The sequence below is a fragment of the Ictalurus punctatus genome, chromosome 9, assembly GCF_001660625.3.
Source record: "Ictalurus punctatus breed USDA103 chromosome 9, Coco_2.0, whole genome shotgun sequence".
Taxonomy (NCBI): Eukaryota; Metazoa; Chordata; class Actinopteri; order Siluriformes; family Ictaluridae; genus Ictalurus; species Ictalurus punctatus.
The window spans coordinates 15,409,915-15,437,523 of record NC_030424.2 but is presented as its reverse complement, the minus strand read 5'-3'; the positions used below and the strand labels follow the sequence as shown (position 1 = coordinate 15,437,523).

The 27,609-nt window shown below is 39.6% G+C and overlaps 1 protein-coding gene across 1 annotated transcript; it reads right to left on the bottom strand.

Moving 5' to 3' along the window:
- Positions 1-579: 579 nt before the first annotated feature.
- peli2 (pellino E3 ubiquitin protein ligase family member 2) lies at positions 580-22,596 on the bottom strand. Its single transcript, XM_017476943.3, has 6 exons — positions 22,234-22,596; positions 15,043-15,172; positions 6,281-6,382; positions 4,424-4,621; positions 3,995-4,183; positions 580-2,372 (listed from the first exon to the last, which is right to left on the bottom strand). The coding sequence occupies exons 1-6, from the start codon at positions 22,350-22,352 to the stop codon at positions 1,782-1,784; spliced, it is 1,329 nt and encodes a 442-aa protein (XP_017332432.1). The 5' UTR covers positions 22,353-22,596; the 3' UTR covers positions 580-1,781.
- Positions 22,597-27,609: the final 5,013 nt, after the last annotated feature.

Here is a 27,609-nt window from a genome sequence, read left to right as displayed (position 1 = left end):
TCTTCAAAACATACCTCATAAAACCATCTCAAACATATTTTCATAGCCTGGGAGTCTGGGACAGGGAAAACATTAAAACACTATTTGTAAAAAAGGGCCTGATTTCTTACATATAAATAAGAGATTACTTCTTTACAAAATTTTATCCATTGTTTATTCACTCAGTGTCATTTGTTTACATTTTATTTGTTTCCTCTAACCCAATCACTGGAATTTCTCTCCAGAAATATTTGACTGTATTCTTAAAGCTTTTTGAGTTTCAGTTTATCCAACTGCTTTGGCAGCAGCGCCGTACTGTGGCTATAAAAAGTAATAAACAAGAAGGATCTGAGGACCACTTCGGAAGAAATCTCATTTATAACCACCTGGGACAGAGAATAGCTTTACATCTCTACTGTCTGTTTTCACCAACACTGTGGTATCAGTCTGTTGCTTTTTTCCTTTTCTATTTCCAAACAGTATGGAATCAGGTTAACAAGACAAACATCTCTTCAGTTGAATTTTTTTTTTTTTTAAAGCACAGTGTATAATGGTAGTAAAAATGCATTTGTAAAAAAAATAAAACACAAAAAACAGGGCTGCTTTGAATAAAATCTTTTATAATGGTTTAAAAATGCAATAACCCCATTTCTGATTAAAATAACTCATTTAAACAACTGTTTAAAAACAAAAACAAAAAAACTCCCCAATTTGCCAGAACTAAAATCTTTCTCTGTACAAAGGTTAAGAAAATAGAAGACAAGTTTCATTCATTTTAAAACAACATTATAAAACATGTTCACATCCTAATATTAATGAAGTTTTCACCGGTGAGAAAATTGGATTTAATAAGAAGTGGGAAACCGGCTCATCACTGGCCGGCAGCCTGTTCGTTTCACAGCTGTCAAATTTACAAAATCACCAAGTTTATAGGTTTTGGTTTAAAGCAACATCTACATTATGGATGTGAATGTTCCAGATCGACCCCACCTGTATATTGTTCCTTCACTAGCGACAAAAATGGTTCACAGGTTACAGTACAATAAAATTCCTGGATTGGAAACACTACATCAGAGGAAACCTTAGAGCTCAGAGACATTAATTGTTTAAAACAAATAACTTCCTAGAAACTATAAGCCCCTTTAGACCTTTGTTAATAATGCAGAATTGCGCTCATGATCAAACAGTGATTAGGAGTGATCCATTTTTGTCCTTGATCTGGCAAGGACTGATTCAATAGTCCAGTTTTAGCAGCCATTTTATCTTTGGAAATTTTGGTACTTTAAGTCCAAAGCTAATATTGTTGTCAATCAATAATTCGGTAAATTGTAATACTGTATTAGACTATTGATTAATGGAAAAACAATCCCCAAAAAGCTGAAATCTAAGTTATATTATAACTTGTCTACTAAACTCACCTGCAGCTTCTTCCATTACATAGTTAAAAATCAGTGTATTGAGGAAATGCTCAACAGGGCATCTGAAAGTGTTCTCACAGTGCTGCTGGGATACACTACCTGTGGACCAACTCATCCAAAAGCTTATGCTAAATAAGACTGCTCATTGTCGTGGTCAACCGTCTTACCAATCTCCAAGGTCACTTCTGATATTACACTGATGGAGAGTAAAATTTCCACTGGAAGTAGTATTTGAGTATATGAGCATGGCTTCATGGCTTGTGGTGTGCAACAGTCCTTCGCTACGTTCTCTTTTTTTTTTTTTTTTTTTTTTTTTCCAGTTTTTATCCATGCTCCATCTGAATCCAACCAATCCTCATGTATCTGCCCGTGTATCCTACACACTCAGTCTACAGGGCCCTGGAAGATGAGCTTAGCACATCCCTGTGTGACATTGAGCTGTGTGGCACAGAACGGGCACGCGGCATGGAAAGCGTGAGTACCATGCGGTAAGGGAATTTCAGACCAGTAGCGGACCGACTTCTCTGAGCAGACGTGACCACAAGGTATGAAGGCGTGCGTAGGTGCTTCCGAGTCCACATAGAAGGCTGGCTCACATCCTAGCCACAGTGGCACATAAGGCCCCACAGCCCTGCACATGGGGCACTCGCGTTTGCCGTTAGGTTCACGCTCTGAGCTGTGGCCCCACTCATGGTAGCCATGCACGTGCCCACATGCCAGGTACACCCACGGCTGCTTGTCCTGCTGCTGGGCGATACTCGGCAGTGCCCGGCTAGAGCGCTGCATGCTGGGAAATGCCAAGGTGTTGAGGCCCACAGGGCACTGGGGTCGTGCGGCGTTCAACTCCTGGCGCAGTGCCTCCAGGTGCTTCTGTGTGGGTGCGTGAAAGAGACCTTCAGCCGTGCGCCACAGTAGTGTGGCACCGCACAGGTCCACCAGAGAGCCATCCAGCAGCACATTACTCTCACTATCCACCTGAACAGCAAAATATAAGCCCCAGTTAGGATATAGATATGCAGGGTGCGCTTACATTTTAAAGTAAAAAGGACTCAATTTTAAACGTTACTTAAAATGGAATAGCAACATGAATCTTTACGATCGGCTGAAACAAAAGATTCCCTTAACTCCATCACATTACTTTACACTTTCAACAGTGCATACCAATCTGCCATCTCAAGCAAGTGAAGAGCATGCGTCTTTTCCGATAAATATAGTTTTTATATTGCTAATAATTCCAATGAGGTATTTTCAAATAAATACTATCATGTTGCAACAGTATTTTATATAATGAAAAGAGATGGCATGGGGAAACACGAATATCCATTGTCCAGTAGCACATAGAATATGAAGGGTAAATAATGCCAGGTATTTTGTGTTGTGCTTTTAAGTTAAATAAGCCAAGGGCTCAGATGTTAAAGGACGTGAAATAGTGTACCCTCTTATTCATATGTATCAATTTGCCAGTATCATTACTGATATAAAATAGTGTGACATGAAGTCAGTCAGAACGCCATATAAAACTACCATCTGCTTATTGCATAAAATCATTTGACCTGCAGAGGGGGGCAGAGAGCTTAAAAACATCCTCTCTGGACTTATTCTAGGTGCAATCCAACTATTAAAAAGGTTGACCAGTATTAAATTTCAATTGCATCAACTTCTGGAGCTTCACTGAATGGTGTGCAACAGTTTGCAACAATGGTTGACAATTTAATAACTGTTTAATTTAGAGATAGACTGAGATGCTGTAATATTGACAGAGATCCAGCATATGTTTACATCAGGAATGTTCCAACAATGATAGATCTTTAGTAATTTTCTTACCTTCATTTTGACTGCAAATAGAACACAAAGTAAATTATGACTATTTTCTATACAACCTAAGCTAATTATTCCCTTCAGAAGCATCAACTTAAATAAGACTGAGGCAAACATCATGTCACTGACAAAATTAAAAGCAGTATGATTCAGAGGCTTGTGTCTGTGCTGTACAGCCAAACCCAATACGGGAATGTTTTTCATGTTCGTGACACAAGACTGAAGTCAGGAGGAAATTATGTGCTATTGATACGATCCAAGATCATACATTTGATCAAATTTCCTCTGGCTTTGCTTACCCCAAGACAGCGTAACCTAATAATCATCACAGGAGTGTCTAAGGTTCAGGTTTAAAAGTTATCTCTTTAAAAAAATAATAATAATAACACAAGAAAAAGAAAAAAAAAAGACATCTGAACTATGATGCCTTCAGGGCATGCTTCTAGTTCAAGTCAAAATGAGGCAGGAGAGAATTGATTTCTTTTTATTGACATTCACAAAAGTTCTAAATTGTTATTTGGTATATTTGGCATGTCCACCATCCAAGTTATCCTCGGCCTTAGGCGCTTCGCTCATGGGCCATGAGAGTCCGATATGTTTTGTAACTCTAGCCACAAACGTCAGAATATTGAAGCCTGCAATCTGATTGTTTGTGTATACCAAATAACAACTAAGTAAAATGTTGTTTTTAAAAGAAAGGCTGTATTAAAAACCTCCTTATAGTGGGTTAAGACATCTGAATCTAATGTATAGGACATTATACATTTTGCAGCACTAACCAATTTGCCTCGTGTCTGTGCAGAGCGAGTCTCTCTCAGTGTATAAACATCTCCACACACAGATATCTCTCGCCACACACCAGGCTTGGACTCTTCTGTGAAGCCACCACGTGGATGCATCACCAGCACACCATTGGTCGTCAGTCCGTCCATCTGGCCATCTGGATTCTTCCATTTGGCCGCTTTCTCCTGTGGATAAGATGAACATGGTAAACACCTAGACTTGCACCAAAAAAAAAAATCAGAGTGCCATGACTAACTCTGTTTATATCTATATTTACCAGGTTATTCTGGACGGTTCCACTTGATCAGCAGAAGAAGATACTTCGCACACCAGGACATTTATGTATATATAGATAGATGCTTTCTCGTATACAAGTGGTAAATATATACATGTAAGTGTATAATCATGTGGAAGTGCACTCTCACCCCTAGGAAGATGTTCTTGGAAGAGTCGAAGCCTGCAGCATAGATGCGTGCAGTGTACGGAGGGTTGCGTTCACACACCACCCGACAGGCAAAGCGCGAGATGGTGCTCTGTGTGATGGGAGAGTCCTCGCCGTCTGTGCCCCCAGACACAGTGTCAGTCACCACAAAGTCAATGGGGCTCTCCGTGGATCGGCCAATCTAAATTCACAGCGCAAAAAAAAAAAAAAAAAAAAAAAAACCACACACAAGTTTTTTTTTAATGTCTGGTCATTGGAGGAAGAAAAACAAACAAGAAATTTAAAAGGGGCTATGCTTCCATTTCAATCAGCAATAGCAGTCTTTAAGCATTTTGTACTTTAGAAACAAATGAAAACGATGAAAAAAAGTTCCATTGCACATTGTGGATAACAATGAGGACACATCAGTGTCACTGTCTGCACTTCCACTTTCTTCTTTAATAACACATTAATGAATCAATTTAGCTGCAGTGAATACAGACAGTGACAATCTGACTATTTTACTAAAATAGAAAGAGTGGAACAAAGTTACTGAGTACTACGCTGTTTTAGGATGAAACATCACTTTAAATAACACTAAATATGCAAGAAAACACAACCGATTAAACTAAACAGAGTTGCCAACTTTAGTTCCCGTTTACAGTTACCGTTTTTCCCTCTGTGGGTTCCTGTTGGTTCCCGTTTTAACTTTTAATTTCTGTCCACTTGACTTTGGCCTGCTTAGTTTGTACATGTTTATGCTTCCAAGCACACACACACGCGCGCACACACACACACAAACATAAACACAAACACACATACACACCCACATTCCCCATGCCCGAGGACTTGTGTTACAGTAAAGGGTTTGTCATGAGAGAACTGGAGTGGCTGTCTGCTATCAGGGATTCAGATCATCTACAATGGACAGAGCCTGAGTAGGCCTGACTAAGGGAGAGAAGCTAGGGGAGAACTCACAGCCCAGATAAAAATCATTTAAAAACTTTTATCATATGACCAGCCAACAACGGCATAGCAGCATTTGCAGAAGGCGTCTACCATTGATTAGGTCCGCATTAACCATACAATATTGCACGGTGTACCACAGCACTGTTAAATTCTCAAATCTGATTGGTCAGAAGATGTTGATTAATCTTCCATAACAGCACTGACAGTAATTCAAGCTGTAATTTAAATGATAACAAATACATTATCGTTTCTATAGTAACAACTCATTCACAGAGACTTGTATGGTAGATTCTCCACACAATATAAAGCTAATAATAAACAGATTAAAAATACAGTTGTTTTTTTTTAAACAAATTTAACAAAGAAAAATTTATACTCGCTGACATCGCAAAAGAGACATTCATTCATTCATTTATGGAAGAAGTCTCCAGTATCAGTGTTTTATAACGGTTAATAATTTTTCTGACATGGGAGTGTCTTCTGGGCAGAGGACTGCACTTTCTGGCTTTTCTGCAACATGACATAATATCTGTTATAACATAAATGATAACCGAAACTACCTTGTCTCTCGGACATTTCACAACATTAAATGGTTAAAAAGCAGAAAGTGTTGTTCATTAATCAATTAAAAACTGTAATAATTGGCAAATTGCTGTGGTACAAGAGGAATAAAACACTTTGGGGCATGACGTTAATATAAAATACTCAACTTCAGGATGGTAACGGTAACTGTTTCACGCCAGGCTGCATTTCACCACCCCGTTATTTTTACCCTAATACAGCACACCCTTTCGTGTTTTATTCCTTACATAACTCATATTATTTAACATAGAAAAATATGTATATCCAGTTCTCATATAGATGCATCATTGTTGTGTGTGTTTTACTGTACCTGGAACATGTCCGTGTCTTTGTCATGGCTGTACTCTACAACCACTGTCTGGTTTCTGGACAGCGTGTAGGAGATACTGTGCTGGCCCTTACAGTTTACAGCCTACAACAGAACAGCAACAATGTTTGTTATTCTCTAGCCACAGCCACAACAAGCGTCAGAATGAGACCGAACAAGTTATTTAGCATACGAACAGAGGAAAACATACAACGATCACTGGCTAGAGCATTGTTTTCTGCCCTCATGTACATCCTGCTTTTGAGTCTGAAAACATTGTTTTAATGTACTGCACAGTTAATGCATCTTAACGCTCTGTTACTCTTTTCAGAACAAACATCTATCCCATTGGATTGAAAGAAAATAAGGTCACCTGATTATGTAAAAGTATTTAACACTTTCATAATATAGTCAGACGCCATCTGTGACTGTTAAAAGCAGCACGTGGACAACACTATGTCCAGAATATATTTTTTAAATGTTATAGAAAAAGCAGGGTAATGATTCATATTTAAAGAAGACAGTTTCATGTTTCACGCAGTTTGTTTACAAACACATTATCAGTGATTTCTCGGTTACTCGTTTAATTAAAGACGAGAGGCAAATACGTGTTCATTAGCCACAGCAAAGAGACACGTAACCTAGAGCACAGTGCACAAAAAGCTTTCTGACTATCATCATCCAGGGCAAGGACAAAACATCTTATTAAATGTAGCCATTCCACAGTTCATTTTCCACAGGACATAATGGGATTTTATCACAGTGTAGCCACCTTTCCCTCCTCACCCGCTTTCTCTCACTAATCTGTGATTTCCAAATCTCCACATCACAAGGGGAGTAGAAACGAGGTCATGTGCACTACACCAGAGGAAAGAACAGCTAGAGAGAGAAAAACGAGATGGTGGGAGTCTGGCCGCAGCAGCCTGAGTGAACAGCGAATTACGGAGTAGTATATGTACAAACAGCATAGAATGCACGTCCATGCATTTTATGCATGTATGTATGCTCATACACTCTCAGCACTTGAAAGTAGGGATGAAAGAGAGGGAGAACTTGTAGGTTTCGCAAGAAACATTTCAGTATCCGACAAAACAATTGACTACTGATGGCAACGGGTAGTAGAATAATTGTATTCGGCAATAATTGTATTCATTACCTAACTTTGAGAAAATACTTCTCAAAATTCATGCAAAATAGAATAACCGCTTATTAAGTTACAATGGGAATTCATGACATGGTACTGTACGGTTGTCTAACCCATAGAGCAACCTATTACACAATACATGGTGAGCGTCTTAGCCATAATCCCACTCCTGCCCACTCTCGCAGAATTTCTGACTAATTCTACCTGCTTCCACAGTAATTCTGACCAATCCCACCTACACTGTGGGAAAAAATGGAATACGTGGCCAGTCAGATTTAAGAGACCATATTAGGTATAGTTTACATGAAAAAATATTGAGTTTCTCATCAAAACATGATTTCACTGCTTATACTAAACTTTAATTTAACCACGTTTCTAATTACTCTATTAAATTATGTAGTGTATGCGTGATCAATTCATGTAGTACTAACGTAACCAATTACATCATGAAATCTCACGAGGTTGTTAGTACTGACAGGAAATATAAATACAGTGTTACATGTACGGCATTTTGGGCGAAACCCTTAAACAGAGTGACTTACATTTATCTCATTTATACAACTGAGCAGTTCATGGTTAAACAGTGGCAGTGCTGGGATCTGAACTCAAGACCTTCTGATCAGTATTCCACTGAGCTACCACTGCCCCCAAGTATTCATTTTCAGTATTAATTTAAGACACTTAAAGCAGTAGAATAGTGCAGTTGTAAAGTGGCTGTTGCAGAAAGCCAGTGACCTGGATTCGATCCTCAGTTCGGGTGAGAGTGTGGAACTCGGTTTTATTCAGGGCTTTGAAAAAGATGTTGGATGTATGGAAACAAATTGTGTTAATGTTTAAATTCAGTGAGCTTTTTTCCCCCCAGTATAACCCTGCTGAAATTCTGACTAATCCCACTCACACTTGCAAACATTCTGACCAATCACACCAGCTCTCACAAACATTCTGACCAACCCCACCTGCTCCCACAGGTATTTTGACCAATCCCACCTGCTCTCGCAAACATTCTGACCAATCCCACCCACTCTCGCAAACATTCTGACCAATCCCTCCAGCTCTCGCAAACATTCTGACCAACCCCACCCACTCTCGCAAACATTCTGGCCAATCCCACCAGCTCTCGCAAACATTCTGACCAACCCCACCTGCTCCCACAGGTATTTTGACCAATCCCACCCACTCTCGCAAACATTCTGACCAATCCCACTAGCTCTCGCAAACATTCTGACCAACCCCACCTGCTCCCACAGGTATTTTGGCAAATCACACTCACTCCCACAGGTATTTTGACCAATCCTACCCACTCTTGCAGAAACTCTGACCAATCCCACAGTAGTTATTTCTGTTTGTACCTGCATACCCTCAGTACCCTCAGTTGGTATTTCCCAAAATATAAGCATTATTATGTTTGGTACTGCTACCCAAAATAGCTGCTTTAGTGTAGAAATCAGACTGTTAACTACAAATATCAAGTACTCAATTTATGTGTTCAAGAAATAACTTAAAATGCTCATCACTATGAAAACAATCACTATGAAAAACCACCACCAATGCACATCAATGCATGGAAATTATCCGCTTTGATGCTTTAAAAAACTTCAGCAGAGTTGGAAAGCACTCAGACGTGTTTAACCATGTGCCAGCCACTGGACGATGGCCCTTCAGTCATTTATGTTGATGCTGAGCAGGCTGGAGGAAAAACTAATTGCAGTAATCAACTCACATTCAGAGATATACAATCTTGGTCACTGTGAACCATGGCTTGTGTACATTTTTCATTTTAAGAAGGCAGATGACCAGGATAGGTTGGTAACAGCACTATAGTTAGCCATAAGTAAATGTTAAAAATTGACTTGCTAAATAAGTCAACTAAGCACGGTGGCTTAGTGGTTAGCACATTCGCCTCATATCTCCAGGGGGGGTTCGATTCCTAACGTGGGCCTGTGTGTGCGGAGTTTGCATGTTCTCCCCGTGCTTCGGGGTTTCCTCCCATGCATGGTAGGTTGATTGGCATGTCCAAAGTGTCCGTAGTGTATGAATGGGTGTGTGAGTGTGTATGTGATTGTGCCCTGCGATGGATTGGCACCCTGTCCAGGGTGTACCCCGCCTTGTGCCCGATGCTCCCTGGGATAGGCTCCAGGTTTCCCCGTGACCCTGAAGGTATAGAAGATGGATGGATGGATCCCTTCAAACACATTCTAGCCTTAGTTATATACTACAAATTAGCATTTTCCTGAAATTAAAGGTTTCCAGATACAACTTTAAAAATGTGGCAGCCATTCATTTTCAAAACAAATCTTATTAGCACAGTGGTATTTATACAGGGTCCTTTAGGGTTGTGTTCTGTATAGGTTTTATTCACCACTGCAATTTGAAGAAAAAAGAATAGACGTGGTACAGGATTTTTATTCTGGGATGTTTCTAAGGGTGGCATCGTGGTGTAGTGGGTAGCTTTGCTTCACAGCTCACAGGGTCCCTGGTTCAGTCCTGAGCTTGGGTTACTATCTGTGTGGAATTTCACATGTTGTGCTCATGTCGGTTTCTCTGGTTTCCTTCCACCTCCCAAAATCATGACAGTAGGTGGAAAGGCTAAAATGCCCTTAGGTGTGAATGAGTGTTTGACGGTGTGTGTGCATAGTGTTTGCGATGATCCCATCCAAGGGTGTATTCTCGCCTCCTACCCAGTGTTCCCAGAATAGGCTTTGTATCCACCTCAACTCTGACCAGGATAAGGCAAATACTGAAGATGAATGAATAATTCTATGCATGTTTTATTAACTTAAAAGACATTTCCTGTATAATTTCATACTGAATATGCAGGAAAGACTTTATGAACAACAATTTCCAGTACTTTTAACTTACGGATATCACATCTGAATGAATTTAATTTCGAATAAGATTATCACCACCTACAAACACACCAGCAACACATATCCCTGCATTTTATACTGGATGCCAAAATATCCCTGTGAAAGCAGCCTAGCATGCAGGTTCAGTCATGGAGGCTGGCAGGGACACAGCACTTCCCTCTAGGGCTGTGATGGTGACCATGACAACCGCACCACTGCAGTAGTAGTTTGCCACCATGGTGGTGTCACATCACACACCATGTTAAGGTTTTTGCTTGAGTGGGCACTATAACAAGTACAAATGACACCATTTTGTATACAAGTATAATAACAGTTGCTATATTAATTTGTATTTATAGCGGGAGATTTTATATGTATACACAAATTACATAATCACAATCAAACACCTTATACGATGTTCTTAGTTTGGCTAGGTTTTGTTTGAGCACGGCAAAATCCAGTCAGGCAAATTCTGCGATTTTACTACGGGTTCTTCGGATCCTGTTGGAAAACCAAATGTTACAATCGGCGATCTGGAAACATTTTGGATTCGTGCCTAACGATAGAGGTGAACCAATAAATTTGGATGAAGCCATATGTCGGCTTTGTGGAAAAGAAATAAGTGTGAAACGGGCAAACATTAGCCTACAAATCTCAGGATCCATCTCCAGGCATGTCACCCAACCGCATTTTTTTTAGCTTATTTAGTTTTTAAATTTTTAACATATTATTTACGTTACCATCCTACTGGTGTTTCTTTCAAAGTTTTATAGGCTTGTGGTATACTAAACTTATAAAAGAAATAAAGTATTCCTCAGAGAAACGTTTTTCACCACTTCTCCTCTCCACAGCAGGTCAATCACAATACCATACGCCACAGCGCCCTCAGGCTGCTTCTCATTGCAACAACACAACACAAAAAGGCTGTATTGTTTCGCTGACGGACATGCTAAAACAAAGCCTCATTTTTTTTATATTTAGGTTTTTATTTAATTTAAGCCTATAAATTATATAATCTCTTTATTTATTATATTATACTATATAGTGATATAAATTTAACCTCCCAACCCCCACCACTGCTCACCATGGTGATTATTAACCATGACAGTGGTAAAAAACTGCCACTGTCACAGCCCTACTTCCCTCTCACTTCCAGCTTCACAGGGGGTCCACCATCTCCCATCCCATCCCCAATGTACACTGAGGCACAAAAACACAAAAGAGGAGTGACAATAAGCCCTGAGGCCCACGGGCAGTGGGCTGTACTGTATCTTTGAACAATTATGCTTTGTGAGGAAAGTGTAAGGAGACGCTGTTGGGTCACAGTAAGCTGTAGTTTTATAGCTGCCACAACGGCCATCAATTACCGCAGAGCTCACAATGCAACGCTGACAAAGACACACCACTGAAAGACCTCCAAAGAAACACACATTGTTCTGTGAAGAGTTCAGTGACAGTTTGTTGCCTTCTGGCTGAATGTGAGCCCAGTTCAGAGTAACTTTAACAGTAAAAATAATGGCTATTCTTTGTAACACTTTAACATTAGAATAACACAGCTGTAGAGTGTCGCTGCTATGGAGCCATTATTCCCTCTTTATCCATTTAGAGCAGGAAAAGGCCACTGAGCTGAAAGAGGCAGGATACACAATGCGTAAAACCCTTATAGCTATATGATTCACAGTGCATGTAGAGATATTTTCACCAACCCTCACTGAGCAGAATGCATAGTGGCCAGTACCAAAAAAAATATGCATACCATTAATTTGCTGGAAAAAAACAATACTTTTGTCGAAATTTTTAAAAAAAAGAAAAGTCCTCTCACATTCAACTGCTTTAATTTCCAGCAAATTTCTTAACATGTAATATTTATATTTATTATTATTATTATTATTATTATTATTATTATTATATTTATTATTATTATTATTGAGCATCTTACATTACAGACATTGCAGTTTATTGCTCTGAACACATCTGCAGTCCTCATCCTTCTGGTGTTTTTCAGAGTCAGTAGAAAAGTCTCTTTAGTGTCCTCAGTTACTGTAACTGTGACCTTAATTACCTACCGCCTGTAAACTGTTTGTGTCTTAAGGACTGTTAAACAGGTGCATGTGCAATGATTGTTTATGGTTCATTGAACAAGAATGGAAAAACATTGTTTAAACCCTTTCCAAAAAAGACCTGTAAAGCTTATTTGGATTTTACAAAATTATCTTTAAAATACAGTCTCCTGAAAAAGGGACGTTTCTTTTTTCGCCAAGATTCGATGGCAAAAATAAATATATTTGTAGTTTAGGGGGGGGGGGGGGGGGGGTAAAGAGAAGGAAACATTTATTTGTCATATACACACACATTACAGTGTATTTTTCCCCCAGTTTTTTTAGGAACTTGGGTCAGAGTGCAGGGTCACTCTGAGAGTAGTGTGCCTAGTATATTTATTGGCAAGGAACTGTGTAGCTGCCTCCAGATTCCAAGTGCTATGAGTGCCAAGGACTGCAGTTTTGTAAAACCGCATCTCACTTTAATAAAAAAAAATTAAAAAAGGCATTATGAAGCCTATTAACTGTGCAGCAGTATGTTAACTGTTTCCTCCTTAGCATAGGTACATGGTCAAACATGCTGTAATTAGATCAGTACCTCACAAGGATGGTGCACAATTAAATAAAATGTAAAAGTGGACTGTGAGGGCACATGCCAGCTGTAGGGAGCTTAACGTGTCACCTTGTGCATCCACACACAATTTGCATATTCAAAAATTATTCTAATAATGTGTTGCAATAGGCACTGAAACGCCCTACCTTAGATTAAAGAAAGCATTATTACGACTATGCGTGCAAGTTAAAGGTGCACGGTTAAGAGGTCCACCGATGCCTGCGTGTGAAAATGAAGCAGCAGAATTCCGTGGCTATTCTGAGCCCATAATCTCACATGACTGAGGGAAGGTTCTGGTGTGTTAGTCACGTGGCACAAACAAAACAATCAGTCACTTCCAGTAGAACTTGAGACTCTGAGGAGCTGGTGTAGCTCACAATCCCCTCCCCAAAAGATCACCCAAAACAATCAGAAGTGCATTTAAAATGTAATGCTGCACTATTTCAGGAAGGGAAAGTAATTTCAGCTACAGAGAACAATACTTTAGTGAGTTATTTTCTCTGGATTTTTTTGGGTTATTTGTCACTGATGAAGGATAGACACTGGTAATCAACAGGTCTACTTTATTGTTTTACTGAGAACACTACACCACAGGTAAAACCAGGCGCTATCACAATGGAAAACTAAAACAAACCAAACAAACAAAATGCGAAAAGTGCCACCATGGCCTGGATCAGATATTTATGGCTGGTGACATCACCTGACATCATAACTCTATCGTTAGTCAATGGTGCCTTATAAGCATATGGATGCTACTTAAATCCTCATCACAGAGGCATCCAGCCAAAATCCACACAAGCATGATTTTAAAGCATTCCATTCTGGCACACCCACATCGAAATGAGAAGAGGGAAACCTCCAAACCTCTCCTCCTGACAGCCAGAAGTACAGCCTGGTTCCATATCTTATTGGTTGAGAGAGAGAGAGAGATGCCTTCCAGAGAGATCACTGCTGGGAATACCACTTCTCCTGCCAGCATTAAATACGATGTGTGCTGTGTAATATGTTAATCATGTTATGTACAGTGCTATCATTATGGTAGAATTCATGACTTTACATTGCCATCATGTTTAGATCTTTCAGTGTTTCATCACTACCCATCACATATAGCATTACAAACCTGCGTCATACAATTACTGTAGTGCAGTAGAAACACATTCGGCTTATCGTCAGGCAATAGTGAATTTAAATCCCAACCACGTCACAACAACAACAACAACAGAGCTCAGCAAGTGTTAGCGATCAGCCTCACCGATTGATAGCTATAGTGAGACACTGGAGAACTAGCTAGCAGTTTAGAATTAGCAATGACAAAATTTAAGAAATTGGTGTGAAAGACAAACAAAAATAATTTACGATTTAGTGGAAATATGCCTTCAAAGTGCAGAAATTAAAGCTTCCCACTGTAACCAGTCCATACAAGAGTAGTTTAGTGATTATTGCGGCCAAAAAATGCTTTGTTTTGCTGCATTTTTTGTGCTTTTTTGCGGAAATCTACTGGAATTTGTGAAATTACAACTACACAAAACTGTTCTGCATGGTCTTGTGATGTCTGTTGGTAAATGAGAGCTTTTAGCTGTACTTATGTTCGATGCACGTGAATCGAAGATGGTTTTGGCTGAATGCACGTTGTGATGACGTCGCATGGCGTGTCTTGGCCCAAAGCTGCGGAAAATCTCCGGTGATTCCCGTGAAACATTGCAAGCTCCTCCGAATATTGCAGAGTTTGCTTGATTTTGCGTTAATTTCTGCGATCGCAAAATCCTGTAGGGACTGGGGAACACTAATTCTAGAGTAAAAAAATTTTTAACAAGAAAAAAGGCGTTAATTTGTGTACAAATTCATTTCTGGCTTCATTCTGCATTAGTAGAGCAGCTGGGGAAGACAAAAAACAGCCCGACCACAAACATCCGCTCCGAAACAGTTCACAGTCCATTACAATTTTATCCCATCTCCATACAACTGTTGTAAATATGCTTACACTGAAGCAGGCATATTTACTACAGATGGATCAATGGTTAAATTGAATTTTTTTTGGCTACAGATACCCCAGTCAGGCAGTCTACTCATTCAGTATTTGGTGGCCAAACATATACAGGAATTTATTAGAAAGTGCGAGGTACCTTGCTTGCCTGCGGGTTGTTGAGGATGTGTACAGTGCTTGGTTTAACGCCATTGGCCTTGACTCTCTTGTAGAGGGCAAAACGGCTCCTCCTCCTTCCACGGTCTCCACTGGGGAGGGATCCATTGTACCTGTGTATAAATAAGAAAGGACTCAAATTTTGGGCTCATGTAATAAGATGTGCCTAGTCAAATGAGCTCATTTAAAGTGAGAATCAAGTCTAAGGCAGTGCGTGTTAAGTTACTTGGCACTACAAGTACTACGTTTTTGTGCTAACAGTACCTGAGATAACTCCTGATGCGAGTAATCTCTTTCAGTCTCTACTATCAAGTACAAACTGAGCTTTTCCTTACACACCATGTTCTAATAACTGCAATAGTGGAAGGTGTAATTAAAAATGCCGGCGTGGTAATGTTCACATTAAAACGCTATAACAAATGTGCTGCACTGAATACTGTCTCAGTAAATGGTACTCACTGGTACTTTACCGATGAAAGAACAGAGCTAAGCATGGAGGGTGTGGACAAAAAACAATGTTTGTTGTAATAAAAGGCTTTATGTTAGCCTTTAAGCTCATGTTGGCTAATACTGCCCTTCACGTATCTCAACGAGTGCCCTGGCATGAGAGGTTTTTCCAGGCTGATAATAAGCCAAGAGTTGAACAGCCATGTCTGGATTAGGGATGACTATGACTAATTTGATTGATGTTTAACAGAAGTATTGGAACCGACTAGTTGTCTAGTCTAAAAGTAAGAAACGCCCAGAAGACAGTCAAAAAACTTTGTGTGTATATATGATCCATTTGAAATACTTCAAACAGTCAAAACCCATAATTAATGTCCAATAAGCCAGTGTTACTGCTAAAGTTCATCAATTTTCACAAGCCTTCTCTCCCTCAACAAAACTGAGTAGTAGCATGTCTCTTGTTATCGTCTCTGAGATAAACTCAGTTATTTTTTCAGAGCGGACGGGATCACAACAGCACCGAGTTGAAGTGAAGGACACGATGGTCATTTGCTTGCTTCGGCTAGGCTCTCCTATGCTAAAACCTACGTGCCTGTGCTGAATATGTTTACACATGGCTCCAGTGGAATTACTATATGCCAGATTGACATGACATAGCTTACATAAAACTCCCACACCTTGCTCATCTTTCTGACCCCACCTCGACTGACATGGAGAAAACGCAAGCGAGATCGGAGGTAAAATAAAAAGATTTAGTTCCAGATACACTTTTTAAAATAGTGTATCGTTTATTTCAAACGTTTGATTTTAATGCAGTTTTTTTATGTTTTAAAACGCAACATTAAAATGAATGATAAAATCTTGTGCCTTTTTTTTTCTTCTGTAACCGACTATTGTTTTCTAATGTCAACTAGTAGCAGCCGTCGATTAGTCGACTAGTCTCACACATCCCTAATCTGAATTACTCTCTAAACTAATTGAGTGAAACTGGGAGCAAATTAAAAAACAGTCCTGCTTACATCTCTACACCATTAAAGTGATCAAGTAGAATAAGTCAATTTAAAGAAAATGGCTTTGTCTGGGCTAAAATATTTTCACCCTAACAAGGTACATTTAGCCTGCTTTTTTTTTTTTTGCATCTTCTTGCATTTCTTTACCGTCAACATAATTCTTTTTTCCACCATTCAACTAGAAAACATCTTCCCACAGTGGCAAATAGTTAATAAGTGTTGGCTGACTAGTCTATGCAACCCCAAAAGACTAGTGGCTTGTTGCTATGTAAAGTAATACATGCAACAGTTATTATAGAAGGCTGAAACAATCTGCAGAGCCTGCAAACTAGCAGCTAGTCAGGACGCTTCAGTAGCCGGCTCCACACCAAACATCCTATAGTTATGTTTGGTAGAAAAAGGTCAATTGAGATTATATTCTTTGAGCATAGCATCAACTTACTTACAAATCAAACATTAAGTCCTTGTGACAACCTCTGTGGAAAACATTTTACAGTTCAATGTTTGTAACTCGATACAGAGAATCTGAAATCTTTTCTGCACTTTTCTGGCCACAACCTTCAGAATCATGTGCAGGTTTCCAGTGGAAAAACTCATTGTTGTACACCTCACAACAAGCAGATTTTGGAGAATGATACAGTCACTGAACTGAACAAATTCAGGGAATTGCATTTTTAAAAGTTATTAAAGAATTTCCTCTAAAACACTGAGCGAGTAAACAATATAATCTTGCAGTCAATTCTGCTCTTTATCTTGGTTAAGCATGTTACTCAAGTTTTTAAATTGTCTGAAACGGTCACTCACATCAAAAAGGTACCAAAGGAACTAAAAGATGCCAAAAATTCTGTAAGAGATGCAAGAAGCAGAAAATGTATTAAGACAAGGTATTTGATGTTTTCCATAATCAACTGCATAGATCTTTTTGGGATGTTTTTTGAAGATAAACGTTTATTTTGAAATTGAAGCATGCAACATGTTTCAAAAAACTTGGGACAGGGGCAAGTTAAGACTAATAAGACTAATAGTGATGTGTCAAGTTGAAAATTAGAAGGCGATGTGAAACAGGTGAGGCATTCATCTAATCATAGTATATAAGGAGCCTCCAAAAAAGGCCTAGTCCTTCAAGAGCAAGGATGGGTCGAGGCTTGTCAATCTGCCAACAGATGCGTCAGCGAATAATCCAACACTTTGAGAACATTCCCCGAAGACAAATCAGTAGGATTTGGGCATTTCACCTTCTATAGTGCACAATATAATTAAAAGATTCAAGGAATCCATTCAGATCTGGATGCGTAAAAGGGCAAAGCTGAAAACCACTTCTGAATGCTTGTGATTTCTGATCCCTCAGACGTCACTGTCTTAAAAATTGTCATGAGGCTGTAGTGGATATCCTGATATGGGCTCTGGAATACTTTGGTAAACCTTTGTCAGTCAACACCATTCGCCACTGCATCCACAGATGCAAGTTAAGGCTTTTCTATGTAAAGCAGAAACCATGCATCAACACTGTCCAGAAGCGCCGCCCACTTCTCTGGGCTCGGTCTCATCTGAGGTGGACAGTAGCACAGTGGAATCATGTTCTCCGAGCCAAAGGACCATCCAAGCTGCTATCAGCGTCAGGTCCAAAAACCAGAGTCTTTCATGGTATGAGGGTGTGTCAGTGCCCATGGCATGGGTAACTTGTACATCTGTGAAGGCACCATTAATACAGGAAGATATGTATTCAGAGCAGGACAACGTCAAACCATATTCTGCCCGTATTACAAGCGCATAGTTGCTTAAGCAGAGAGTGCGGGTGCTAGCATGGCCTGCCTGCAGTGCTGACCTGTCTCTGATTGAGAACGTGTGGCGCATTATGAAGCACAAAATAAGGCAACGAAGGCCCCACACAGCTGTGCAGCTGAAAAAATGCATCATGGATGAATGGAGGAAAATTCAGCTTGCTAAACTTAACCAACTGGTGTCTTCAGTCCCAAACACTTAATAAGTGTTATTAAAAGAAAAGGTGATGTTACACAGTGGGAAACAGTCGACTGTCCCAACTTTCGTGGAGTGTGTTGCAGTCATCAAATTTGTAAGAGTGTATATATTTTTTAAATAAATTAAATTCACAAAGTAATACATCAAATAATGTTAATGTGTTTTCAATAGAGTACAGGGTGAACTGAATTTTCAAAGGACTCTTTCTTTGTTTTTTTTGCATTTTCCATACAGTCTCAACTTGTTCGGAATTGGGGTCGTACATATTTCTGTGAAACTGCTTTGTGACAATATGCCTGGTTAAAAATAAAGGCAAATAAAATTTTATTGAATTGGATGCACATGACAGAACTGCAGCTACTCTCACAGGAGTTTGGGTTGATTAGGGCTGGCTGTTTTCTCAGCTCAGTGCAAATGTGCTAACTTCATCTGGCCTGAGTTTCGCTGACTTCTGCCGCTGTTGCCTGTGTGAGCCTCGGCTGTAATGCAGCACCTGCTCGACTTGTTTTGGAACTTGTATTTCAGTTGGGTTTTATATTCGAACAAATAAAAATACATGTTTTACTGTTTATTGAGTCTTGATTTTTATTTTTGCAAAGCTCCGCCTCCAATACGGAGAGCAGACGAGATGACAGAAACAGCGCGGTCGGCTAAAATGTTGGTGACCTTAATTTTTATGTAAATACAATGGGCGATATATCGTGTCACCCAGAATTATCGAGGTCATGTCCATATATTGTGCAATAAGTCAACATAGTAATTATCACGACAGGCCTACTCAGAAACAACTGACTAGGCTAAAAAGTGGGGGTAGCTAGTTAAGAGCATTAATACAGACTAAGAGAAATGAAAACATGTATAATCACTGTCAACAAACACACATAAGAACACAAAAAGTATTATTTGAGTCTGGCTAGCATACTTTATTTTCTCTTGATATGTTTAACCATGAGGTGAGTGTGTGTGTGTGTGTGTGTATATGTTGTGGTAGCAGGAAAGTTACACGATGACTTTGGGCTGCACTTCATTCTGCTCGAATGTGTAAGTGTTTCCACATAGCTGTATGTTCCTGATTATGAAAAAATGTCTGTAATGTGATCCAGCTAATTAGCCTGCCCAGTAAAAATGGTTGTGAAACGGTACAGATCATGCATCGACGGATGCGTGTAGTGCAGCAGGACGTGGGATTGGTAAACACGCACTATAGTTACAGCATCAAGATGTATTGCACCACTGAGAAGTGCCCTGCGTTTAAAAATGAGACACAAAATGAAAAAAAAATTGTTTTGCTAAAGTCAATAAGAAGTAGGCTTTCGTTTTCTGATTGTTAAACCTACTTGTCTGCTGGACGATAGATAGATAGATAGATAGATAGATAGATGGATAGATGGATAGATAGATAGATGGATAGATAGTTGAAGTGAATTCTGCCTGTCCCGGGTGAAAATGTTTGATTTGTTCACCCCAACTGTCCAGCGATGTCATGAGCCAGACTGGGGAGATCACAACACACATATAACAGTCCCTCCAGTATTTTGCGATCGCAGAAACAAACCCAAAATCAAGGAAACGCCATATAATTTCGCAGGAGCTTGCAATTTTTAAAAATTACCGCAGATTCTGGTCGACACGCATCATCATAACACACGTTCAGCCAAAGCCCTCTTCGATTCACGTGCGTCGAACATGAGTAGAGCTACAAAGTCTCATTTACCAACAAACATCACTGTGAAAGAGCATGCAAAACAATTTCATGCAACTGCAATTTCACCAATTCAAGTAGTTTTCTGCAACAAAAAAAAAAAAAGGACACGAAAAAAATCCTCAAATTGCATCGCACATTTTTAACAAACTGTATGGACTGGTATACATTTAGGGAAAACCTGCCGAGTCTGATTCTGACTTCTCCAGCTAAAACTCTTTATAGAAATGAAAAGATCCAAAGGAACAAGAGTCCGAACCAGAGAAATGAATGTGGTGGAAATCTCCATGGCATTTTCTCTCAGAGAGGAGCTCAGTTCTATGTAGCTGATTGTAATCCTTTCTCTTTTGAGACAGAATCCTCTACGGAAGTGATCAGCTGCACCTGTCCTGCAGTCAGGGGTCATTCCCACAGAGCCAGTCTCACTTCTCACCACAAATCAACAAAGCAACAAACCTCAATGGAGAGGGGGGATTTCACAGGTTTGTTAAACTAATCCAGACACATTACTCTAGCTGAACCTTATGGCAGGAATTTGCGTCTGACAAAAAGCAGTCTAAACACAACTGGTGTGAATTTAACACTGTCCTGCACATGAACACAACTCTCCAGTGTTTTCAATTAGAGCCTTAAATATCGGACATGAAACATTCCCTGAAACTGAAATAAACATACTTGTTTAAAACAACAGTGTACACTGAATCATTTTCATCACACGGCAAAATGAGCATAGTATGTTTCTGTCATGAGTTAAATCCTCAAACTGTCTAAAAACATGGTCTCAGAACTCAATCAGCCCTTCTCAGTCACAGAGATGAAAGCCATTTCAGAAACAAGCCTGACACATGACACTGAATGAGTCAATGGCTCAGAGAGATCCTTTTTCCTCCGTTACACCTACAGAGATCAGTCAATGGAAATCAAAATGTCCTGCCGGAGGTGTTGCTACGAAGAGGCTGGTAGGATCCCACAAAACCCTATCAATAAGGCCAGTCAGGCCAGTGAGGACAATGAACAGAGACAGCAGGACTGAGGAGACACAGTTCCTCTGCCCAGATCAATAATACACTCTTTCAGCCTCAGTCCCTACCCCCAAAGTGTGCCAGGCTCCCGTGCCAGGCAGATCTAGCTATGGGGGGGCGACCAGGCAGGACAAGAACAAGCCTGGTACTGATGTTACGCCTGAAACTGGGTAACGAAAACTAAATCGGTCATATAATTATAATAATAATAATAATAATAATAATAATAAATGATGAGGTTTTCCTGATTCTCCAATCAACATCAGACCCTTGTCTAAGCCTCAGACCAGGATAACACTTTTGTAATAAATGTAAAATCACGTGCAACATGCAGAACAATTACAGTCAGGAACCTTCTAGAAAGGCTGTCATAACTCTTACATTTACAATGGGGCTGTAAAGGAAGACAGACTGTTCAAAAAGAAGCAGAAAGAGGAAAAAGAAATGACCGTAGGCTGATCACAGGGGAGGAAAGAGGAAAGAGATTAAAACGACTTCCGAATTCTTCCACAGTCCTGAATCTGTGTGGGACTTCCGGAGTGACTGTGTCCAAATAACGCAACACAGTAAATTAACAACAGCTGCAAACGCAGAAACCCCGAGATTTAACCCCAAACAGGAGGCGCTGGCTTGCTTAAAGCTCTGCGAGGTCGAAATAATCGCCTTTCCATCATGGAAGACGCACGCGGAACTAAATGCGCGTTATTCCTGCTGAAAACTGGGAGAAAAGCACGTGTCTCGGGTCGTGAGTAACGCGAGAGAGTGAATTTCAGTCCAGAATATCTCCTGGACAAAAACAAACCGATTCCGTGGATATGTTTAGTAAGAATTTGGTAAGGTTCTGCCCAAAGTAAAGCGGCTGACAGTCTCGGTGTTGTTAGCGTTAGAAGGAAATCCGGCTGCTCGAGATCTCCTCCGTGTCTGATCAGATACAAGCGATTAGATAACTTAAAGTTCCTCCTGGAAGTGGGTTTGGGGAGACGGGGACGGTTGATTATTATCATCAAACTCACCCGAGAACAACCAGTTCCCCGTACTTTACAAGCTCTTTGGTGGGTGCACAGGTCTCCTCCTGACCCGGAGAAAACATCAGGCTGTTCACCTCAATAAACGGCCGCTCCTCGCTCTGCATTTAGTAGCTCCAATCCAGAGGAAAAAAAAGATCACAGCACAAATACTTCAAAGGACGCGGCTAACGGCCATTTTCCGCCTCTTTTCCGCCCCCACTCAAGTTTCTCGCTTTTACTAAATAAACCCAGTACTCTTATACACCAGATACAGGCTGAATAGTTCAAATGTTTTACAAAACATTCCCCAGTATCATAAATAAAGGAGCAACTTCGTGTTTCGATCGCTTTCTGCCAAGTGGAAAAACATTAGCCTACACGGTAGGGGGTGGACTGTACCATTCACTCTCGCCTACTTTAAACGGGGAGAGCGGCGGGGAGAAATCTGAAAAAATAATAGAACATGTCTAACTACTCTCGACAAGGATTGGGCTGTGAGTGTAATCAAATATTAACGTTGTTTTTTAATTATATTATCTGTGTACAAATGTTTCCGTTCAATGAAACAACCTCGAGCCAAATCGAGGGTTCTCCCTCCAATGGCACAGTCCAAGCGCGCCACGGTCTGAGGCGGCACCTTCAATTATGTAAACAAAGAGTAAAATTAGGAATTTTTTAAAGGGATAGTCACACCATATGTGTAGCTCAGCGCTCGTGGGAAAACCTTTCTCGAGTGTACTCAGTTGTAAATACCATGTTGTATAGTATTACGATCTGATTAATTAGATGAACTAGTAGTCATTTGATCTTTAATAAACATAAGCGGTATCTGCAGGATGCCAGGATTAGAGCAGATTCGCTTCATATAGCTATTTCCGCCTCAGGAGAGTATAAAATTGATCCTTGCAGTGTTTGAATAGGTCAAGAGGGAATTGAAGACGTCCAGACATGTTTTTCTTTTTTGTGTGTGTTATGGGAGTGTTAATGTGCTAAAGCAGCATTCTGGCATAAAACACTGTGGAAATGTTTGTTCGTTTTTTATAGTGGTATTGCATATGTGTCCCCTGAGCACTTTTCACTTTTAGACATAACGTGTCACTAAATTACCCAACATTATCTTCAGTAAAGTGCTTTATCCTGGTCAGAGTTGCAGTGGATCCAGATCCTATCCTAGGAAGACTGGGCTCGAGTTGAGAATACACCCTGGACCAGGAACCATGCACACATTATGGCGTACTCATTCACATCTCTGGGCAATATAGGGTAGCCACCTACATGTTTTTGGGAGGTGGGATGAAACTAGAGAACCAGGAGAACATCCATACAGACAAGGAGAGAACATGCGAAACTCTACACAACGAGTAACAAAAGCTCAGGATCGAACTAGGGATCCTGGAGCTGTGAGGTAGCAATGTTGCCTACAGTGCCACCATATTACCCAGTATGTAGGCTGTTGCATAAATATACTATAGATGTCTTTAAAAAAAAAAATTAATTTAAACTGTAATAAGTTGAGCTTTTGGACAGAAAATTGGCATAATGATTTATTAGACTGCTGCGAGGGGGGCATGGTAGTTTAGTAGTTAGCACATTTGTCTCGCACCTCTGGGGTTGGGGCTTTGAATCCCGCATCTGCCCTGTGTGTGCGGAGCTTGCATGTTCTCCCCTTGCTTTGGGGGTTTCCTCCCCCAGTCCAAATACAGTCATTGTAGGCTGATTGGCATTTCCAAATTATTTACATAGTGTGTGAATGGGTGTGCGATTGTGCCCTGAGATGGGTTGGCACCCAGGCACCTTGTGCCCTGAATTCCCTGGGATAGACTCCAGACTCCCCTCGACCCTGTATAGGATAACCGGTATGGAAAATGGATAGATGGATAAACTGCTGCATGTAAACTCACCCTCAAATGTAACATATACTCTGGGTGATATACATACTGTATATATTGTATAAAAAATTTTACAGTGGTAATATGTGTAAAATCCTCATGACGTTTCAGAACTATTGATTAATAGTGTCACCCATCACTGCACAGTTCTGTGTTGTTGGTGCTTAGTGAATAGTCACAACTGCTGTCCTTTTGCTTTTCAGCAGATGATTGCACATGAATGAGCCATTTGCTCTGTAACTGCTGTTTGTCCTAACATGCTTCCCCAGGCTGTTCTAGCTTAGTAAATCTAGGTAACACCAGACCATAGCAGGGGTTCTCAAACTTTTCCCCACCAAGAACCCTTTTAGCTGTTTTAAAAAGAATTCCAAAGGATCTCTCGGCACAGATTTATTCTTGAATTATTCTACTATAAAAGATTATTCTTCAAAAGTGTACAAAAATATTGTTGCTATTTATCGGAGCCATAGAGTTTTTATAACTGAACTTTCCACTGACAGAACGTGTTTGGTCAGAGTTGACTTTATTTATAGGCCTATATGTTTTTCCCTTATTAAGATCTGGATTAAACCTGCTCAAATCAAGTGACAATTAAAATAGACTAATAACTACAAGAATTCAATAATACAACTTTGGTGGATTTTGATTTCCATCACTGTAACAAAAATAAAATAATGGACCTACTGGATATGCTTCATGGATCCCACAGAAAACCAATGTCCTATAGAACTGCCAAGGAAAACAGAGAGAGCAGTACCACCAAAACTATTAATTATCTATCAATAACTATCAAATATAAATAACTATTATCATATGTTATAATATTAATATCATTATCAACAGTGACACTGACAAAAACAATAGTAAAAATAAACAATAATGAGATAATAATCAGAAATATTAATAAGAACAATACTAACAGCAGTGGACATAATGGAAGTAATAGTGAGAATACTTACTAACAACAAGAAAAACAGCAGTGCCAACAATAATAGCAGAAGGGATTTTGAGAGTAGGATTAGGGGTTATGTTTAGGTGGTAAAAATGGGAGGGTGGGATTTTGCAGTGAATGTTGCTGTGCACCCACTGCAGCAGAAGATTTGTAACTTTTTCCAAAGTGGTCATGTCACTTAAGTTTGGGGTTAGTCTATCTGTTGTCCATGTCCGTTGTCGTCATTGCAGTTGTTCACACATCCCTGATGAATGTGTCACCTCCGATCTGACCTGTTGCTGCTTTTTTTAAAAGGTTGTTTTTCTTTCACCTTTTCTTCCTCTGACCCCTATATGCAAAAACAACATGGCTTCAGATGGGAATGTGTGTTCATCACAAAAAGTGTGTATTATTGAGCAATGTCATTACATTAGTTGTATGAATGAAAACTGTTTTTTTTTTTTTTCTTTTCTTTTTTTAACAATGTAATTTTATATACACATACACGTGTAAAACATCCCATAGATGTTCAGTTGGGGTGACTACAAAAAGCCAGAGCATTTTATTTACATAATCCTTTATATTTTTATACAAACCATTTAGTGATCCCTCATGCTCTGTGGATGGGGGTATTATCATCCTGGAAGAGACCATTCCTACCAGGACAGAAATGTTTCATTAAAAGATAAAGGTGATCAGTGAAAATAACTTTGTATTGTTTTGCAGTAACTCTTCTCTCTGAGGAGACACATGGACTCAAACCACACCAACAAAATGCCCCTGACAGTATAGCAGAACCACTGGACCTGTCAAGTATTGAGACTGGTACCGTTCTCTTGGTTCCCACTTGTGTAGAAAAAAATGACCAGATCAGGTTTTTCCAACTCTCAAATGTGCATTTGTCATTGTAATGAGGGGTTTATGCACTGCAACCCTATTATAATATCCCTCCCAATCTTGCTGACATTTTGCTCATGTCCTGCATTGATATTCTTAGTCACCTGAACAACCGCTGCTCTTCTATTTTTCTTACACATTGCATTAATGCACAAGCATCAGTGACTGAATGTACTTTTTTGACCACAGTTTCCAACTCTATTTACTGATGAGTTTCTCACAGACCGCAATGAAACTGTCTCTTTCAACAGCTGTGCAGTCTTGGTGATGGATGTTCCTGCAAGCCAGCCCAAGCAATGAACCTTTCACAGTCAATTGGATCTTTTCATATTGCTATCTTGATACAAAATCGATGACTTATGTGCCTGCTCAACATTTTATACATGCTACAGAGCATAGATGAATGTTAATTGCTTAATTGTATCATGGCATACACCTGTCTGGACACATCTATACTTCTTGTATATCTAGTTTTCCCTTTAATTTGTCAAATGTTTATATGAAAAAAACTTATCATTTATACAAAAAAAAAAAAACTCAGCATTTAGGGTACTACTATGATGAAACACACCAGAATTACTTTAATTTCAATCTGTTGGTAATAAAGCAGGCTAGTCTGAAATTTTTTCTCCCTTTGTATCTAATATCATGTTTACCCAGTTCACTCCTGTTGGAGTGTTGGACCACAGCAACACTAGTGGTGTGTACTGGTACATTACTGGAGTGTACTGGTACTGTACATTAATATGCTATAAACACCACATCACTAGTCCAAAATCTATTTATATCTACTACCATGTTTCTATTGTGCAAAAATGTAATGGAGAAAAAAAAATGATTCTAATATATTTTTCCAGCCTTAAAAGCGCACACGCACACACACAACACACAGCCCCCGACAAAGTATTTTGTCTTTGTTTTACATACCATCTTGATGCATAACATATGTAAGGAGACTGTGCTTAAAGATGTGGCTGGATTTAATCAATACGTTGTGTGTGTGTGTGTGTGTGTGCGCAATAGAGGACAACAGGAAGACAGAATACATGACACATCCGCAGAGAGAGGATTGCACAATAGTGACGCAAACGGTATGTGGACTACATGATGACGTGTCTGAGGCACACAGCCAGCTGCTTATTCTTACACTTGTTCTCATGTGTTGTTATGATTATACAGAAGAAGCACAGTATGGATAAATATGCTTTAAAAAAAAAGATGCTATATCTGTGGTAAATCCTGAATATGAAGAAAAAAGATTATTCTCATACCCATACATGCCTTTTATGCAAATATATATCTCTCATGACTGTGTGATGGGTTTGGCTTTACTTGTGCCAGAGGACAGCAGAGCTTCAAGGGGAATGTTGTAAGATGTTGTTTCGTGCAGTTCAAGCTTAGGTCAGACATTTTTCATGATCTCTTCTATCATTTACAAAATGACCATCAAATGGCCGTCTGAAGTATACAGTACAACTGAATATCGCTCTCTAATACTGTACGCTAACTAAAGCCAGGTTCTTCATTTAAAACACATCTTGTTGTGTCTACTTGGATTTATTCAAGTGAAATTGTGTTTTGTTTTGTTTTACTGAGGGGGACATAAATGCACAAATAGAGTTCAGATGGGCCTCTCTGATCTTTGTAATTTCTCTGACTACTGCT